The sequence below is a fragment of the Labeo rohita genome, chromosome 8 (assembly GCF_022985175.1).
Source record: "Labeo rohita strain BAU-BD-2019 chromosome 8, IGBB_LRoh.1.0, whole genome shotgun sequence".
In the NCBI taxonomy this organism is placed as follows: domain Eukaryota; kingdom Metazoa; phylum Chordata; class Actinopteri; order Cypriniformes; family Cyprinidae; genus Labeo; species Labeo rohita.
The window spans coordinates 20,245,925-20,264,674 of NC_066876.1; the positions used below are offsets into that span (position 1 = coordinate 20,245,925).

At 33.8% G+C, this 18,750-nt stretch overlaps 3 protein-coding genes across 7 annotated transcripts; 1 reads left to right on the forward strand and 2 right to left on the reverse strand.

Moving 5' to 3' along the window:
- Nucleotides 1-939: 939 nt before the first annotated feature.
- On the reverse strand, nucleotides 940-3,442 carry lamtor5 (late endosomal/lysosomal adaptor, MAPK and MTOR activator 5). The gene is made up of 4 exons (XM_051116533.1): nucleotides 3,282-3,442; nucleotides 3,134-3,195; nucleotides 1,596-1,713; nucleotides 940-1,302 (listed from the first exon to the last, which is right to left on the reverse strand). The coding sequence occupies exons 1-4, from the start codon at nucleotides 3,314-3,316 to the stop codon at nucleotides 1,242-1,244; spliced, it is 276 nt and encodes a 91-aa protein (XP_050972490.1). The 5' UTR covers nucleotides 3,317-3,442; the 3' UTR covers nucleotides 940-1,241.
- Nucleotides 3,443-7,913: 4,471 nt separating this feature from the next.
- On the forward strand, nucleotides 7,914-12,129 carry prok1 (prokineticin 1). The gene is made up of 3 exons (XM_051118085.1): nucleotides 7,914-8,181; nucleotides 9,494-9,619; nucleotides 11,981-12,129. Exons 1-3 carry the CDS (start codon nucleotides 8,110-8,112, stop codon nucleotides 12,098-12,100), a joined length of 318 nt encoding a protein of 105 aa, XP_050974042.1. The 5' UTR covers nucleotides 7,914-8,109; the 3' UTR covers nucleotides 12,101-12,129.
- A 1,212-nt stretch (nucleotides 12,130-13,341) lies between these two features.
- Nucleotides 13,342-18,494, reverse strand: LOC127169290 (uncharacterized). Of its 5 annotated transcripts, none has more exons than XM_051116537.1 (6): nucleotides 18,350-18,494; nucleotides 15,895-16,203; nucleotides 15,662-15,785; nucleotides 15,464-15,582; nucleotides 15,350-15,387; nucleotides 13,342-14,108 (listed from the first exon to the last, which is right to left on the reverse strand). In XM_051116537.1, the coding sequence occupies exons 1-6, from the start codon at nucleotides 18,387-18,389 to the stop codon at nucleotides 13,956-13,958; spliced, it is 783 nt and encodes a 260-aa protein (XP_050972494.1). In that variant the 5' UTR covers nucleotides 18,390-18,494; the 3' UTR covers nucleotides 13,342-13,955. The 5 variants fall into 5 exon arrangements, with proteins under 5 accessions (XP_050972494.1, XP_050972495.1, XP_050972493.1 ...); XM_051116538.1 differs by lacking the exon at nucleotides 15,895-16,203 and adding an exon at nucleotides 17,733-18,041; XM_051116536.1 differs by lacking the exons at nucleotides 15,662-15,785; nucleotides 15,895-16,203 and adding exons at nucleotides 17,406-17,529; nucleotides 17,733-18,041.
- Between the last annotated feature and the right edge of the window lie 256 nt (nucleotides 18,495-18,750).

Sequence of the window (18,750 nt, forward strand, 5' to 3'; positions counted from 1 at the left end):
GGAAGCTTTGAGTTTGGTTAGCTCATAAAATATTAAAGCTTAATTCAATATTATGTGGACAGTTTCTTAATTCTGTCATCCTGGTATCGTGGACTCGCTCTATTGTTTCATACAAATGCAACTGTTGTCATTACTTATTTATTTATTTATTTTATACACTGTAATGGATTAAGATAACTAACAAACAAGTACTACTACTTAATTATTTATGTGGTGAAATGTTGTGTAAGAAAAAACTGGTATGACTGCACTGTATCCCTAAAATGTCTAGTTTGAACTTGCCATTTGCTAGCAACTGATTTCTTTGTGGAAGCTTTGCGTTCAAATATTTCAACGCAGATCAATGTTTCGTGTCTAATAATTTTGCCACGAAACATCTAAACAATCTGTCAAGCAGCTGTGTAATAAGTGAGATAATGTACATTCAGCCAGTTGTTATCGCAAAATAAAGATGTATGTTATCCCTTATTATAATCTTAATTTAACTTAAACTTTTGATACAAAATTTTGAAAGTCTGACAGTAAACAGTGTTAAGTGCTACTGTAAGGTTAACTCTGCTTGGTTTAAATGTTTCAAAATGATTAACAGTTGAAAATATTAGAAATTTAGAAAAGTAATTAAAAAGTAATTAAAAGTAATAAGTTACATTAATAAAATAATTGAAAAGTTACACAAGTTACATTTTAAACACTAGCTGTTTGACAAAATTGCCTTATAATTGACCTAATTAACTAAGAAGCATGTTGAAAAAAAACTCACCTGTTTCAACCTGTTCAACTAATTTCCAATTACTTACTTAATGAATGTAAAATCATTGAGATTATCTTTAGTGTTCTGCTTAAAGCAAAATGTGTTACAGGTACTGCCCTCTTCTGAAAACATTATGGTACTTCAACTAAAACACCCCTCACAAATGAGCAAATTAGACTCAGTCAAAATTAGTTTCATTAAATAACACATTTATTAACTGGGAAACAAAAGTTTGACCAAACAAAAAGCAATAAACATCTAAACTGTGGAGTATGGCTGAAAGAAAGTACAGATATTGGAAAAGAAATGATTGATTAACCATGTACACAAATATCTGATGGTTTCCAAAATGATGGAAGACACGATCCACAGCTAATCATTAAACTTGTATGTTGCTGACAATAGACCGCTGAAGCTTTTCAAACTCAAAATAATGATGTTTAAAAACACTGCACACATTCAATATCTGACAATTAGAAACAAACTGAATTTATGATGCCATCTTATGTACAGCCAGTGTAATTGTCCCATGTGTTCTCACCAAAATGTTCCTGCAATGAGAGAATTACATTACAAGGGTCCCACTTAATACTTAAAATCATGTTATAATAAACTTTAGTGCACATACTATCTGAAGAGTGTGTGGCAGGGGGGCAGTTTGAAGAATATGCCCTCAGTTTCTAATGATGGCCATGCCACTGAATTATTAAACTGTATTTTTTAAAGCAAAGTTACTATACATTTAAGATCTGGAGTTTTTTTTTATTGTTCTTTGTTGTCTTTTAAAACTAAGCCTAAGCAAGATCACAGTAACAAGGCAGATGTTTATCAAGTTGCTTCTTACCCAGAGTCAGACTCCAGACACACAGTAGGAGAGTCAGTGGGGTCTTTGGTTAGAGAAGCAGCTTGCTTGGCCAGCACAGACACAACTCCTCCATGTTCATCAGAAAGCGAGCCACGGCCTGAGATTGAAACATTGAAGAAGTTGACAGTTACAGGACATGGGTTACCCACAAATTATGGTAAGCAATATAACAGATTTCAAATATTCAAGAAAACACACAGCAAAATTCTGTAACCTTATGTTTTATTCAAAGACACGTTCAATGTTATACCTGTATACTGTTTTGGACATTAAAAAAAAAAAAAAAAAAAAAGTAATCTTTAAGGAGTTTGTCACTGGTCTTATTAAAAAAATTAAAATTTATAAAGTATTATAAAAGTAGTGTCATTTTAGTATTAATCATATACAGTATTGTAGCTGGATTTAGCTTTTATTTTTATATTTTCGATAATATGTAACAGTTTTTTTAAGTAATATAAACATATACAAAAACACACATAATACTTTTAGTTTGGGTTATAAAATTGGTGATTTGAGTAATAACACCGTCACCAGTTTTATGAAAGTAAACTAAATTGAACCACAATTTTTTTTTTTTTTTTATAAAGAAGTCTATTATATTCTTAGTTCCATTTATTTCATCAAAATACATAAAAGTAATAATATGAAACATGATTGCAATTTAAAACAACAGACTATTGTAATATACTTAAATATACTTGAATTTCCATCAGCTATTATTCTAGTCTTCAGTATCACACGATCCTTCAGAAATCATTCTAATTTGCGGATTTATTATCAATGTTGGAAACAGTTGTGCCGCTTATTATTTTTTGGAACCTCTGATTTATTTTTCAGGATTCTTTGATTTTAAAAACTTAAAAAGAACAGAATTTATCCAAAACAGACATTTTTCTAACAATCACTTTCTAACAATCTAACTATTACTTTTTATCAATATAACACATCCTTGCCGAATAAAAGTATTAATTTCTTTCAAAGTAAGAAAGAAAAAAATGTATTGACCCAGTAGTTTACACTGTTAACAAAAGATTTGTATTTTAAATAAATGTTGTTCTTTTTAACATTTTATCAAAGAATCCTGAAAAAAAGTATCACAGGTTCCCAACACTGACAATAAATCAACAAGCAGCACAATTGTTTCCAACACTCATAACAAATCAGCATATTAGAATGATTTCTGAAGGATCATGTGACACTGAAGACTGAAGTAATGATGCTAAAAATTAAGTTTTGCATCACAGGAATAAATTCTATTTTAATATATATTAAAATATAAAAACACTATTTGAAAATGCAAAAATATTTCACAATATAACTGTTTTTTCAGTATTTTTAATCATATAAACGCAGCCTTGATAAGCAAAAAGACTTACATCTTACTGATCCCAAACTTTTGAACGGCAGTGTATTTATTTTATTTATTTATTTTTTTTTGGCTAAACCTTCCATTGTACACTTACATAAACATTAACATAAAATTAACTAGCGTATAAATGACACAAAGTGATACTTACATCCTAGATTATGGCCTTGAGCGTCTGTGCACAAAACCCCAACAATGGCAGGATTTTTCATTCTAGTGGAAGAAAACAGATTAGTAAAGCAACACCCAAAATAAGTAGCGTTATACATGTTTGAAAAATAATGATACATTTAACGTACGTATCGTCAAGATGCTGCTCCAGTGCACCCTCCATAATAGCAGCCTAAATAACGTTATTAATTTAACAGGAAAATGCTAAACTGTAAAGAGAGTAACAGCGATATTTATTATTTGTATTACTTCCGGGATGTCAGCTGACATTCTAACACGCGACTACAACACTACGGCGCCCTCTAAGGAAAAAATACTAAACGCGAAAATGATTTAGCGCCATCTAGCTCAAAGTTTAATCTTGCCTGTAAATAAGAAAATACTGTAAGCAGCTAAACCCTCTTCATGTAGCCTGTAATACATTACGGGGTTTGGGTTAAATAAACAGTAATCTGATGGAGGTTAACAGACATATGACAAGAGAACTAACAAGATGAATGTTTGTTTTTACTGGACCAAAATGGTTTATTACCAGCTTGAACCATAAACGGCTACAATGTAGTAGGCTGCTAAAACTCAGCAACCAGCTTAAGATAGATGTTCCTGCAGGGCTGTAGCTGTGACGTCAAAACCCAGAAATATAAATTGACATTCAAGTCAATTTATATTTATGACAGACCATGTTTCACTTGTAAATTAAAAAAACAAAACCATTATAAAACGCCGTAGGGAAATCTTGAGGAACCCATGGTGAATTAGTCAGAGTTTTGACGTCACGACTGCAGCACATATGATTCAGTGGCTAGATCAACATCTTCATCTACTTCTTTTTTTTTTTTATAAGTGATACATTCCTAAAGAATTCTTTAAAGGGCAAATACATCCGGTTAACATTTCGCTGTCATTGTCAATGAAAACTCCCAGGGGAACGTGCCAATGTTCACTGTTGATATCTCTCTAGACGACCCCACGCTCTGACCAAAAGAAGAATAAAAGACCAGTCCTGCTTCTCACCATCAATTGTATTTGAACAGAAGTTCTTTATCAGAAAGCAATGCTGTCTTCTCCATTTTGAACTTGTGATAGTGAGGCACGCTCTTTTGTGTTTTGTCAGCCTGCTTAGAATCAGTTCTGACAAAGACATTTTTTTTATGTCATATCCAATATATAAACTCATAAAATGTATGTTTATGTAACTGTGTAGCATATAGACTAACACATACTGTGTACAGCCTACCACTACACAATTTGCGCAAGTGTAAAGTATAAATCAGGTTACTGAACTCAATATACATGCAAATATGAGGCAGAGCAACATTATTTCTGTCTGTCTTTATTTATGGATATCACATTTTGGATATGAGGTCCATTTGATATACTAATATTATTGCAAAAGACAGGACTTATTGTGCCAAAAATGACAAGATTTTGTTTTTTTGGCTCAGTTTTCACACTGCATTTACTATGAAGTTATGCTTAACAGCTTTCAGGCTCTTTTAGCTAACTTGGGTTCTCCCCTGCCGGCAACGCTTGATGATTTCTGCCCAGTCCTGTGCGGTTAGAGCCAAGTTGGTCTGCTGACGGGGCAAAAAGTTGCAATGTAATTACGTGGCCTGGGCGTCAGTGACATCCATCACTTTCACTGCAGTCAAGTAATGCATTGCTGACTAACTAATGGGATTTTCATGCTCTCGCTAAACATAAATCAAATCCCAACAGACAGGACTGACATTTTCCAGCCTGCTATCTTTCACTCTAACTGCCGCCAAGTTGGATATTTTATTTAGCTATAATTTCAAGTAAGCTCATTGATTCTGTATAGCTGCGTTTCATCACGTATCTTCATCCCAAGGTCTTTGATGATCAGCAGTTTATATAGTCTATATCCACATTTTTATTTGCTTCTGATGCAGAGTGTGCTGGTCTTTATAAGGTGCAAGACCACATAAAATGTCATAATTGTATTTCTTTAAAGAAAGAGTTCACCCGAAAATTAAAATTCACCCTCACCCTGATGTCTTTACTACCTTTCTGGGCCTTGAATGTGGTAGTTGTGTTGCTGTTTATGCAGGGTCAAAAAGCTCTCGGATTTCATTAAAAATATCTTAATTTGCGTTCCGAAGATGATGGTCTTACGGGTTTGGAACAACGTTAATTTTTATTTTTGGGTGAACTATGCCTTTAAATGTACTGTTAGCTTAAAGCACAATTAAAATACTTAAAACCAAACATGTAAACAGGGAGGCTTTCTAATTCTGCATAAAACCACAGATCTTTGTGTGAATACTGCGTAGGCCTTCCAATGACCTTCCAGCGGCAAAAGCAGAAAGATGAGACCAGATTGAATATGACACATGAAATTGAAGAGTCCTTATTTTTAAAGAGTCCCTTCATGAGAAACTCACTGTTTGTAGTGAGTATAGGGCATGTGTGTCCATGATGAGATGTAATTACTCTTGCTACTGCTGGGTCAAGGAAGTTTTCAGGCTTGAGAGGACATGATGTCGAATGCGTTTAACTGTCTGTGGCTGAATGGCACATTTGAGACTTGTAAGTATGAAATTGTCAGTGAATGACAGTGTATATTATGTCATGGAGTGACTGTAGGCTTAAACGTCTCAAATGAATTGACAAGTGCTTAATTTGTTGTGATTTACCTGCGAGCTGCATCATATTGTCAGGAAGCAAAAATAAATGTTTCTCTCGTCAACCCTTTGCGCTGATGACTCATTTCCTATGAACTTACTTGACTTGTGTTGATACTCTGAAACTTGGCTGCAAGTCTGACATTACTTTGGCACTGTAAAGGGCGATGAATCTTAATGATTCAAATGAGAAGGTGATAATTATGGCTTGTGGACTCCTGTAAAATGAACAAGTGCCTAGTGGAGCAGTGAATGAGGGAACGGGGGAAAAAATTGAAATGACTTTAACAAGCTGTGCATGAAACAGGATGCATGGAGGATATTGGATGATGAAGGTGTTGAGAACTATTACTTTTTGATAATGTAGTAAAGCATTTTGGAAATATATTTTCAAATTATTGTTTGAGAATTTCAAACTCCTTACAGATCTTACATCATTACAAATCCTGTGTATTTCAAAATGTAAAAAAAAATAAAAAATGCCTAAAATACTCTTTTAAAATTTGCATAATTGAATAAATTAGGTAGTTGTACTGCAAATACTACTACTACTACTACTATGAAAAAAAAATTAAATTACTCTTATGGCAGGGGAAAATGGCCAAAATATATTTAAATTGTAATATATTTTTATTTATTTATTTATTAATTATTATTATTATTTTTTTCTGTAACAAAGTGTCTTTTTACACTAACTCCACCCACCAATGTGTGGTTGGACTAGTCAACATTACAAAAGTCTTTTATCAGTCGTCAGTGCCACAAAGATTTTTTTAAATACATTAATACATTTTGAAATATATTAATATATATATAATAAATGAAATATATATATGAAGGTTGAAATTAAATATATTTTTAATTTCAAAAATATATATTTCATTGAGTTTCACTGTTTACAACATATATTTAGCATATATGTGACCCTGGACCACAAAACCAGTCATAAGGGTCAATTTTGTGAAACTGAGATTTATACATAATCTGAAAGCTGAATAAATAAGGTATAGAATAAATAAATAATTCCATTGATGTATGGTTTGTTAAAATAGGATAATATTTGGCCGATATACAACTATTTGAATATCTGGAATCTGAGGGTGCAAAAATAAATAAACAAATAAATAAATATTGAGAAAATTGCTGTTAAAGTTGTCCAAATGAAGTTCTTAGCAATGCATAGTACTAATCAAATATTAAGTTTTATTATTTTTTTGGTAGGAAATTTACAAAATTTAATATCCTAATGATTTTTGGCATAAAAGAAAAACTGATCATTTTGATTCATACAATTATTGGTGTATTGTTGGCTATTGCTACAAATATACCCGTGTGACTTATGACTAGTTTTGTGGTCCAGAGTCAGATATTTAAAATATATTTTGGCCAGAAAAAAAAATGTTTTATTTGCCATATGAGTATGTTCATAAATAAGTAAAAAAATATATAAATATTAACTGGAGAATTTACAGAAATTTTGTACAGTCATTTGAGCTGTAGTGATTCCCAACCAGGGGTGCTTAAAATTATTTTGATTAAACCTTTAAAACAGAAAAAACTGATTAAAAAGGGTATTTTAAGGAAATAAAATAATAAATGAATTAACAAAATCTTGTTTTGTGTACTCTCATAAACTAGTGTGGATGGCACTCATAACAGAATATATGTGCTACTTGGTAAACCTTTTTCCACTCACATTTCAGCTGTGTGACTTTAATTGTATTTTTATTTTAAATGATATCCAGGATAAAATGAGTTGACAATATGAACACATTTCAGGTTTCAATTAAGAAGTACTTAAGCCTTATTGATGGGGCTTTGGGGGCATGTAAGACAAAAAAATGCTGTTCTAAATTTAACTCATCTGATTTATCACCACACAAATCCAGTGAAAATGTGCTACTGTAGCCAGTGTCATTAGGAAGGATTGGCTTGAAGTGAAACGTCCAGCGAGGTCTCTTCTCCATCATCCGGTCCAGCGTCATACAGAAAGAGATGACGAAGTCCCTGCGGAGGTGTGGGGTGGGGGAAGAGAGGGGCGAGGGGAGATAAAGAGAAAGAGAGATGGAGAAAGAAAGAGAGAGACAGAGCCAGACCTCAGACCTGATTTCAGAAGTTACCAAAGACTCCACACTCTGAGACAAGAGGACAAGAACAGCAGAGAAGTGAACTCATCTCAGGCCATACAAAATTCTCTGGAAGCTCCACAGGATAGAACAGAGATCAATAAGGAGAATTAGAACGACACGCACACAAAAAATAACGATCAAGCTCTTAGTGTTTAGGTGTGTGTTTGTGTCCCGTTGCTGCTATGTGCAGGGTATTGATTCTGTCCGTGCTCCTGCTGTCACTGAGCTGGTGCAGATGTGCCGTCATCACAGGGGTAAGTCCGACAAATCATCTTGCAGGATTTACTTTTATTCATTTAATTTAATTTAATTGTATTACTTAATTAATTTTTAATTTAACTGATCATTCATTTATGCAATTATACATTTGCATAAATGGTTTTAATAATACATTTTAATAACTAATGTTGAAAAAGCAGGAGGTTTGCTTATCTCCAAAATGGATTCAGTTCATTTATGATTTGACTAATTGTTTAAAAAGCATGTTTGCATTTAAGCCAATATATGTCAATTAATTGTTTTTTTGCATTAGAAAAAAAAATGTTTTATACAAACAATTTCTTCATAATCAAAATTTAGATATGTTTTTCCACATTTTTGTACATAAAGACTAACCATTTTGCATTTCTATCACACATTTTCCCCCTTTTGCTTTATTTATTTACTCGGCCCCATCATTAACATCCCCATTCAACATCCTCCGTTTGACTCATATTTGTGACCCTGAACCACAACACCAGTCATAAGGGTCATAAATTTTCAGTCATAATTTTTTTAAAATTGAGATTTATACATCATCTGAAAGCGAATTAAATAAACTTTCCAATTATGTATTGTTTGTTAGCTGAGATACACCTATTTGAAAATCTGGAATCTGAGGGTGCAAAAAAAATCTAAATATTGAGAAAGTCACCTTTAAAGTTGTCGAAATGTTCTTAGCAATGCATATCACCAATCAAAAATTAAGTTTTGATACATTTACGGTAGGAAATTTACAAAATATCTTCATGAAACATGATACTTGATATCCTAATAATTTTTGGCTTAAAAGAAAAATCTATAATTTTGAACCATACAGTGTTTTGTTGGCTATTGTTACAAATATACTCGTGCTACTTATGACTGGTTTTGTGGTCTAGAGTCACATTTAACTTGATGTGAGTGAGTATTGTCATTTCGTGCAGAATATTAAATATTACTATTGCACTAATTCACTTTTAAGCAAAAAACAATGGTTGCACTGGAAATAAATATTGATCATATTGAGACTTACCAAGAAAGTAGCTTCCTCTCTTTTAAATGAGGTACCTGAGCTTGTTTGACTGTCACAGGTTTTAATAGATCCGAGAGAGAAGCATAATTAATTTATTTATTAAAAAAATCCAGATAGGACGTTTATAATAACGTGGATAAGCAAAAACTCATTTGCATTAATTAACCTCTCTCTTTGTACTTATTTGTAACTTAGAAATTAACAAAGACTTCTACAAAGCCAGAGTAAGATAGTAGGAATAAATGCCATATGGTATGTGACTGACGTTGTGTTGTGTTATGTTTGTGTGTCAGGCATGTGACAGGGATGTGCAGTGTGGTGTGGGTCTGTGCTGTGCTGTAAGTCTGTGGCTCAGAGGCCTGCGTATGTGCACACCCCAGGGGCTGGAAGGAGACGAATGCCACCCGTACAGCCACAAGGTATACAGATACACATACACTCCCACATAGCCATCTGGCTGACCTGAGGCAACAGGGGCTAACTGTTATAAGAACTGAAAGAGAAATAGAAGCCAGGAGAAATAGAGATATACAGACAGAAAGACAATTTTATCTTAGACTAGTCAGACCAGAAAATACAGCTTATATGGATGGTCAAATAACTCTTAAAGGGAAAGTTCAACCAAAGATTTTTAATTCTGCCATCATTTGCTCACCCTCAAGTTGTTTCAAACCTGTATGAGTTTCATTCTTCTGTTGAACATGAAAGAAAACCCATCCATAGGCTAGCCTTTTTTTTTTTTTCATACTATGAAAGTCAATGCAAACTAGGGTTGGGCAATGTCTACCATATTGGCATCAGACGATAGGTGTGTTCGACTTGAAGCAGATGACATCAAGATACTGCAAGAGCAATTTGAAAGCATACGGAGCTGTCTGCTCTTTGAGGTCATACACCAGTCGGTCCACACAGCGCTGCTTCAAGTCGAACGCACCTGAAACATCACTATGACTCAGGCACGGAAAATGCATAACGTGTTCTACAGTGCCACTAAAGGGACATGGTTAGCTGCTTGCTGGGGCTAGCCTACATTACAGTCCATAAAATTACACTTAACAGAATAAGAAGAGATGACTGATAGGACAATGGTGAATTCTGTGGTAAGTACTGCTGCTCCATAGAGGGTTTGCACTTGCGTCACGACTTGGTCAGTTACCAGATGCTCTGCCATATTGGTGATACTCAGATGTAAACAACAGCATGAATTGCACAGTTAATGTACTACTGAGTATGTTGATCTGCTAATTTATGCTGTATAAACAATGGAAAAAATGTGTGGAAGCTGCTAAATCATATAGCAAAGGACTTAGTAAACAGGAAAGAGCACAATATTTTGATGAACTAAAGTTAATAGGTGGTAAAGATACGTACGAGCACTATTTAGATATTTCACCAACCTGACCGTAAATGAAAAGAACAAACGTGAATGTTGTCCAGATTCTTGCCCTGAAAATCCTGGTTCAGTTTGGCCAACCACAAATGCCTTTTGTTCCTCAGACAGTTTTTGCACTCTTCTCCTTGTTTTGCTTTCCACTTTTTAGTAACTTTCCTCCAAATGTTTTTTTTTTCACGATCCGACCCAAAACATGACAATAATTGACCATTTTAAGCAGCAATAATCAGCAAAATATGCAAGTTTCCTTTGGTGCAGTGGCGTTGTTTACCTTCAGTGCCGCCAATTTGGCCGATTGATGACGCATTGCGAAAACACTCTATTTACGGAGTACATGATCGCGAACCAAGTGAAAGTAAAAAATGAACATGCATTCAATGCCTCATATTTTAATAGCGGTTCTCTGATGCCAACACAGTATAATTACCTAAGAGTGCGGAAAGGTATCAAGATGACAATTGAAGAGTTCAGATGCAAAACCAGCTAAATCCATCTGACGTATTTCTTTAAAATGAGTATTTCTTTCTGGGTACTTTGTATAGGTTTCTATGTAAGTACTGGTACTTCTGATTGGGCTGAGGCTGGAATTTAGTGAGTTTGAAGTAAAAGTGTTTGATGGACATATAATATGTGTCAGGAGCATTCACTCAGTATCAGTATCTCATTTTTGACCGAGATGGCTTTTAGCTGGTTTTGCATCTGAACTCTTCAACTGAACATCGTGATGTCTGTCAGCATTGTCTATCAGCCCAACCCTACAGGAAACCAACAACTGTTTGGTTACTCACATTCCTCAAAATATCTTCTTTTATGCTTTTTATGCGTTTATTAGTAAATAAGATTTTTGGGTTAACTTCCCCCATGGGTAAAAAGGAACGCATTGAAAACAAGATTGCAATCTCTTTTTTAAACAGCTGATTGGATTGTGGAGTAAACATGTGTGACTGCCAGAGATGACTGAGAAAAGCTATAAAAGAATCTGCTGATAAGTTTAACTGATATTGATCGAACGTCACACAGATCAGGGCTGTTTATCACTGTGCTGGACAGTCTTAGACTGATTCAGAGATACAGAAGCTTTGCCATTCAGCTGAGGTTACGAGGCGAAGAAAAACGGATTTGGAGGGTGTTTGTGACTCATTGATGACTAGCAAAACTGACAAGATCCTTAAACAGAAACTTAAACCTATAGAGTTTTGAACAGCTGAAAGATTTAATTAAAATGATATCATTATAGCAGACCTAAATATATATACACAAAATGTTGTCTTTCATTTGAATTTAGCAATTTATATTTTTACAATCAATGCTGATCAAAAAAGTGTTAATGATATAAAACAACAATATAATTTAGTGACTAATTGTCTATGTTTGGACTTCCCTGCAGGTTCCTTTCCCTGGCAAGAGACAACATCACACTTGCCCCTGCCTGCCACATCTGGTTTGCACCAGGTACAGCGACAACAGATATCGCTGTACCAGCGACTTCAAAAGCATAGACTTTTAACACTGCGAAGAGTGTGAGAAAGAGACAAATGAAGGTGGGGAATACTTGAAAAGGAAAGCGGGACAGCACAAGAAGATTGATAACAAGTGCCATAGCACCTTTTTGGTCATTTTCATTTTTCACTCTCATGCACTTTGCACTACAGAAACGCTGTTATCCAGCTTCCCCAGAAATGCCGACATACATTATCCACTGTGGATTCTGGTCTGCCTCAGAATTACTGGTTTACCTTGGCATCCACTACAGTTAAGAGTAAAAACAAAGTTAGTTTCATCACTTTTATGTGAGTATACATGCAACAGTCATTTTGTAAGGAATGTGCTTAGGCAGGAATCATATTTCTGGATGAATTTATCTTCAATATGCTGTGGATTTGATGAAGGCAAAGTTATGGTAATTAAATTATTATCAGTCTAAATGGTCTTTGTGCTTTTCTTATTGTGTGAACACGTGCTAGCTGTGTCTATGTGAGCTGTACCTTTTTAGCCTATGTATTTTGACTTTTCACTGCCTTCCCCTTTAATGCATCTGTTAACACAAATATTATTTGTGCAAAGTATGACAGGAAAAAAATAATGATTTAAATTAATTTCAAACATGGACAGTTTTGAACAATGTCAACGCTCACCCTTTGACAATTTCTATAAAAAAACAAAATACAACAATAAAACATTAACAATAAAACAAATATTCACCGTTGTATTGAGGTGTCAACACAACTGTTTGTAAACAAAGCTTGAAAAAATCATCAGTTTAATTTTCCAAGATACTAATGAAAACAAAACACTGAAGAGAAAAACAGATGCCCCTAAAAATATTTTTGTTTAATTTTTGCTGCCAAAATTGGAAATGATAGATATGTGTTAGAATATACAGTAAAAACTTTTGCTTTATGTAAAAATCTAAAATAAAAGTGTAAAAACAACAACAGGAAGAATGGTGGTCAATATTAAATTAGCAGTCCACCTAAAACATATTTTCCTTTGTGCACACAACAGTCATTTTGTATTTAAAATCCCCCTTTTTAAGTTTCACTTCTGTTTAACAGTCTTTAATTGTTCTGTATGACTGGTTCAGTTTGAATATCAGTTCATAGAAATTGCAAAAATAACAAGTTCCTCTGAACTCTGTAGTAAATGCAATGGATTCTCTTTACCTCTAAAACCTGCTGGAAGATCAACATCAACAGATCAACAAACTACCTATCCAAGGACTTGGATGAAGACAAAACAAGGTTGCCATAAAATGTCACTGCTGAATTTATTGGTATGGTTTGTGGAAATTGGTAGACTTGATTCATTTGAGTGGCCTTGATTAACCCAGTGTCCCTTAAATCCTATTCGATACTAACATAATATGTCACACACTACAGGCATCACCACATTTTGTTTATGTTGCCTAGCTTTTAGACTATTTCTAGATTCTAATGGGTCTAACTGTTGCTGCCTAAAGAAGTACTGGATTGCAAAAACTGGTTTGCACCGATTTCAAAATCTAGAGTTTCATAATTGAAGCTGTTCATCCAAAATAAACTTTGCAATTATAATTATTGCATCACAAATTGTCATCCTGCCTGATTCAAGTCCTTATAAGACACCTATATCAAGTTTAAAACCTAAACAGTTTCAGAGTAAAGAGTAACTAATTTTTAAATAATATATGTTTTACTGCTATAGACATTTAGGCATTTATCATCATCATAAAATTTTCAAGAATAGAATGACTACTACAGTATCAGTACAGTGATGAAATAATAATACAGTTTCAAGAAAAAAAATCCCTCAAGAAAACAAAAGCAAACACAACAAAAACAAAAGAAAGCAATGAAAACATAAAACACAAAGTTTGCAAATGTTTATGCTGGTGTTGTCATGATAGCGGAATATTCTACACTTTCCTCTACTGTGAATGTACATCTTGGGTTTTGTATCTGCAAATTGGCATAAAGTTCAAATGGATCCTGGTGTGGCTGGAAGTTCACTGAAGAGTAGATGATGCCATTCTGCTCCTGTGGAGAGATGTTGAGCAGAGGTTTGATGACATTTTAGAATCAATCATTCAATCCATCCATCGCAAATGCAGAATCTAATTTTCCCTTTAATGGATGATGAGGGTGATTGACGAAGCTGTAAAGTTGTAGTTTAACTAATGATTCTCTAAATGGTTTTACCTCAGAATAAACCTTATTTAGCCTATAGCATATGGCTGACAAACTTATTATTAGAAGTGAGCGTTATACAGGGTCGGAAATTAATATTGGGCCATTGCCAGAAATGCCACCAGAATGAACAAAAAATGGCTCATAAACTCAAGACAAAGGGGCAAAAATGCCCCACTTTTAAATAAACAATGTACCACGGCTGTCAAGATTAAAATGCAATGTGAAAATTAATGAAAAGTTGTTTTGTGCTGTGTTGAGCCTTATAACCAATCAAACACCTTTCTGTTGAATTTAGGAATGCATTGGCCAATCAGAGGCGGTTAGATTAGTCAGCGCTAAAAACATGCCATTTATAGGCACATATTAGTCAGCTCTGAAAAAATGGAGCTTCTTCATCATAAACAACATAGTGCAGATATGATGTATATAAGAGATTATTTCATAGCTTCGGTGATTATAACAGGAGTTATAATCTTGCATAACTTGTGCTAGATTAGACTAACATCATGGACAGACATGGACAGACATGTTTGTTGAAGCCAAAAAGTGATGTGCCCAAAACAAAACAAATATGTTTATATATTTTTTCTATTTTGATATTAATCATCATTAATACAATATAAAGAGCAATAATGATTTTGTCATTATAATGCAGCCTTATAAACTCCTGTGGTTTACATGTATAATTAAGATGGCCTACAAATTTAAACAGCCTATTACTGACAACAGTTTAATACACTGATTAAAGTAATTGGGTAAATTTTAGCATTTGACATTAAGGACAACAATATTATGGTAATAAAGTGATTTTAAAAATTTCCTTTATGAACATTAAAAAAATGCCCCTGGGAATCAATTCCAGGGGGCAAATATTGCCCCTCTGTGGAAAAGATCATTTTTGACCCTGGAGTTATATATAAAAAGCAACAACAAATAAACAGTGTAATCTGTAATTCATTTAAAGTCTCTATCATCTAGAGTCTTACATTTGCTGTTTAGCAGTTTTAAAATGTCTTAAAAATGCTAAGGAACTGATTCTATGTGGTTATGAGTCAGTGGAGAAAATACTGTATGTACAAATTGCTTACCAGGGTGGTGTTAGGAAAACCACAAATTTCACTTTTATCTGTGGGCAAAAAAAAAATGTGTTCAGTCAAAAAATTCCTTAGATGATCGAAAATAATCATTGCCCATCCACCTACCTGTGGATTTCTTCTTCCTGGTCTTTAGACAATACACGAGCAGTGTCATTGAGATGACAGCAAACACCAGAACACTTACAACAGCAGCTAGCGTGTAGGATGTCCTCCAACTGTCACTGCTTAATGTATTGTGTTACACAGATTAATAAACATTAAGAGTTGGAACTGTAATGGATTCATATTTATGACAAAATTTACCTGATTGTCTCTGCATCATGCTTGCTAATGGTTGTAGAGGGAGAAGAAGAAGGCCAGACAGTTGGTTTGATGGAGGATTTTGGCAGGAGAGGAGCTGTGGCTACACCACTGAAATAATTGAAGTCTATTTGTGGGGGAGAGAGAGATCAACAACCTCCAACACACAGCTTATGTATCTCTCAACCTTTAATCAGTGAATGCAGAAACTTCAATTCAGAAACATAAAATCTTACCAGAAACTGTAACTTCAACATCTTGATAGGTGGCAGGGAAGTCTACGACACCACATCTGTATCTGCCAGCATCCATTACATTCAGGTTTGTAATTTTTACCTCAAATTCTCCATAATAATTGGTTATGAATATTCTTCCTCGATACAGGGAGTTAAATTGTCCTCTATCATTCACAAAGATGATGCACCCCGACTGATAAAACTTACAACAACATTTTTGATAACTATTATAATATGGTAGAAATAAATATTTTAAAATAATTCCCTCCGATGAATAAAACACACGAAGTCCTTCTGTTGGATGAATCCCTGAAAAACATTTACTGAACATTAATATTTTCTCAGTTTAAAATTGGGATGATATACATAATTCCATCTTTTATTGCTGTTTGAAGTACTGCATTGTATTTGATACAATTATTTTATTATTGAAACAATAAAAATACATTCAAGTACTAATTAAAAAATTAAGGTTAACCCATAAACATTTTTAAATTCAGCTAAAGTAGATCAAAAGGGAATCCTAAAAATGGTTTCAGTTTAATAGCAGAACTTAGTACTCTGCTAAAACGAACAGAAATAACAAAAGCCATTCTCACCGTTCTTCAAGAGGACAAGAAAAAAGAAAATCAGCTTCATTTTCCTCTCAAATAGCTCAGATATTCTCTAAAAAGCTGGACTGACTCTGGTGAACTTCATATTCTTCTCAAATTGAGGAACAACCTGTCTAAACATAAGACCATGACGAACATCTGACAGAATAAGGAAGTGTAGCCTTTTAAACAGGAAAAAAAAAACAAAAAACAGTTTGGACCGCCCTGTCAGTAGCATACGAGAAACCGTAACACTTAAGCATGACAGGTTATCTTAACAACTACATCAGTGCAAAGTCATATCCAATTTTATATCCTCATGACAAGGTAGCATTTCTTGACAGTTATGCTTGAATAGAGTTTGAAAGAGCTTTGTTCATCATAGGCAGTGTATTTCTTAACCTAGAATGCCAGTCCAGTTCAAGTGAGAACAAATTATGATTCTACATAATCTAAAGCACAGATTGTCAGAAAATATTGCTAAATACATTGTCACAGCTGGTGTGTTTTGGTTTACTGCCACTCAGTTAAAGTAACAAAGCCAACACACATTAATGTCAAAACAACATGTAAAAGTGAACTTAGCATCCGATGACCCCTTTAAAGATAAAACCATCTGGCTTTTAGCGATGATTATTTAATATAATTATTTTATGTTTTCATCCCTCAATCATCTTTGATGCATGATATACACAATTTCTTGCATTTTTCTGTTCAACCTGCTGTTTCTGTAGAAACATTATTCTCATAGTCATTGTCAGCTGTTTGTCCATCATTTATCTGAGAAGAGAATCACAGTGAGAATCACTTGTGCGTAGGATGTCCTCCAGCTATCACTGCTTAATGTATTGTGTTACACAGATTAATAAACATTAAGAGTTAGAACTGTAATGGATTCATATTTATGACAAAATTTACCTGATTGTCTCTGCATCATGCTTACTAATGGTTGTAGAGGGAGAAGAAGAAGGCCAGACAGTTGCTTTGATGGAGGATTTTGGCAGGAGAGGAGCTGTGGTTACACCACTGTGATATTTGAAGTCTATTTGTGGAAAATGAAAACGTGTTATATATATATATATAAAACATGTTTTTTATTTGTATTTTTTTATTTTTACATTTATTTGATGATAATGATGACTGATAACTATTAAATCAACAACGTCCAAATGAGCAACACACAGCCCATATATTTCTCAACCTTTAGTCAATGCAAGAACATAATTTAGAAACATAAAATCTTACCAGAAACTGTAACTTCAACATCTTGATAGGTGGCAGGGAAGTCTACGACACCACATCTGTATCTGCCAGCATCCATTACATTCAGGTTTGTAATTTTTACCTCAAATTCTCCATAATAATTGGTTATGAATATTCTTCCTCGATACAGGGAGTTAAATTGTCCTCTATCATTCACAAAGATGATGCACCCCGACTGATAAAACTTACAACAACATTTTTGATAACTATTATAATATGGTAGAAATAAATATTTTAAAATAATTCCCTCCGATGAATAAAACACACGAAGTCCTTCTGTTGGATGAATCCCTGAAAAACATTTACTGAACATTAATATTTTCTCAGTTTAAAATTGGGATGATAGACATAATTACATCTTTTATTGCTGTTTAAAGTACTGTATTGTATTTGATACAATTATTTTATTATTGAAACAATAAAAATACATTCAAGTACAAATAAAAGAATTAAGGTTAACCCATAAACATTTTTAATTTCAGCTAAAGTAGATCAAATATCTGCTATTAAATTTAAAAAGTGAATTCTAGAAATGGTTTGTCTAATAGCAGAACTCAGTACTTTTCAAAAAAAACAGAAATAACAAAAGCCATTCTCACCGTTCTTCAAGAGGACAAGAAAAAAGAAAATCAGCTTCATTTTCCTCTCAAATAGCTCAGATATTCTCTAAAAAGCTGGACTGACTCTGGTGAACTTCATATTCTTTTCAAATTGAGGAACAACCTGTCTAAACATAAGACCATGACGAACATCTGACAGAACAAGGAAGTGTAGCCTTCTAAACACAGGAGAAAATAGTTTGGACTGCCTTCTCAGTAGCATATGAGAAACCGTAACACTTAAGCATGACAGGTTATCTTAACAACTACATCAGTGCAATGTCATATCCAATGTTATATCCTCATGACAAGGTAGCATTTCTAGACAGTTATGCTTGAATAGAGTTTGAAAGAGCTTTGTTCATCATAGGCAGTGTATTTCTTAACCTAGAATGCCAGTC

Coding starts and splice junctions, on each gene's coding strand:
- prok1 (XM_051118085.1), top strand. CDS start 8,110: ATGTGCAGGGTATTGATTCTGTCCGTGCTCCTGCTGTCACTGAGCTGG. Junction 8,182..9,493: donor GATGTGCCGTCATCACAGGG/GTAAGTCCGACA, acceptor TTTGTGTGTCAG/GCATGTGACAGGGATGTGCA. Junction 9,620..11,980: donor GCCACCCGTACAGCCACAAG/GTATACAGATAC, acceptor ACTTCCCTGCAG/GTTCCTTTCCCTGGCAAGAG.
- lamtor5 (XM_051116533.1), bottom strand. CDS start 3,316: ATGGAGGGTGCACTGGAGCAGCATCTTGACGATAC. Junction 3,196..3,281: donor GAGCAGCATCTTGACGATAC/GTACGTTAAATG, acceptor TTCTTCCACTAG/AATGAAAAATCCTGCCATTG. Junction 1,303..1,595: donor TGTCTGGAGTCTGACTCTGG/GTAAGAAGCAAC, acceptor CTCTCATTGCAG/GAACATTTTGGTGAGAACAC.
- LOC127169290 (XM_051116537.1), bottom strand. CDS start 18,389: ATGAAGCTGATTTTCTTTTTTCTTGTCCTCTTGAAGAACG. Junction 16,204..18,349: donor TCTTGTCCTCTTGAAGAACG/GTGAGAATGGCT, acceptor AATGTTTTTCAG/GGATTCATCCAACAGAAGGA. Junction 15,786..15,894: donor TGTTGAAGTTACAGTTTCTG/GTAAGATTTTAT, acceptor CCCCACAAATAG/ACTTCAATTATTTCAGTGGT.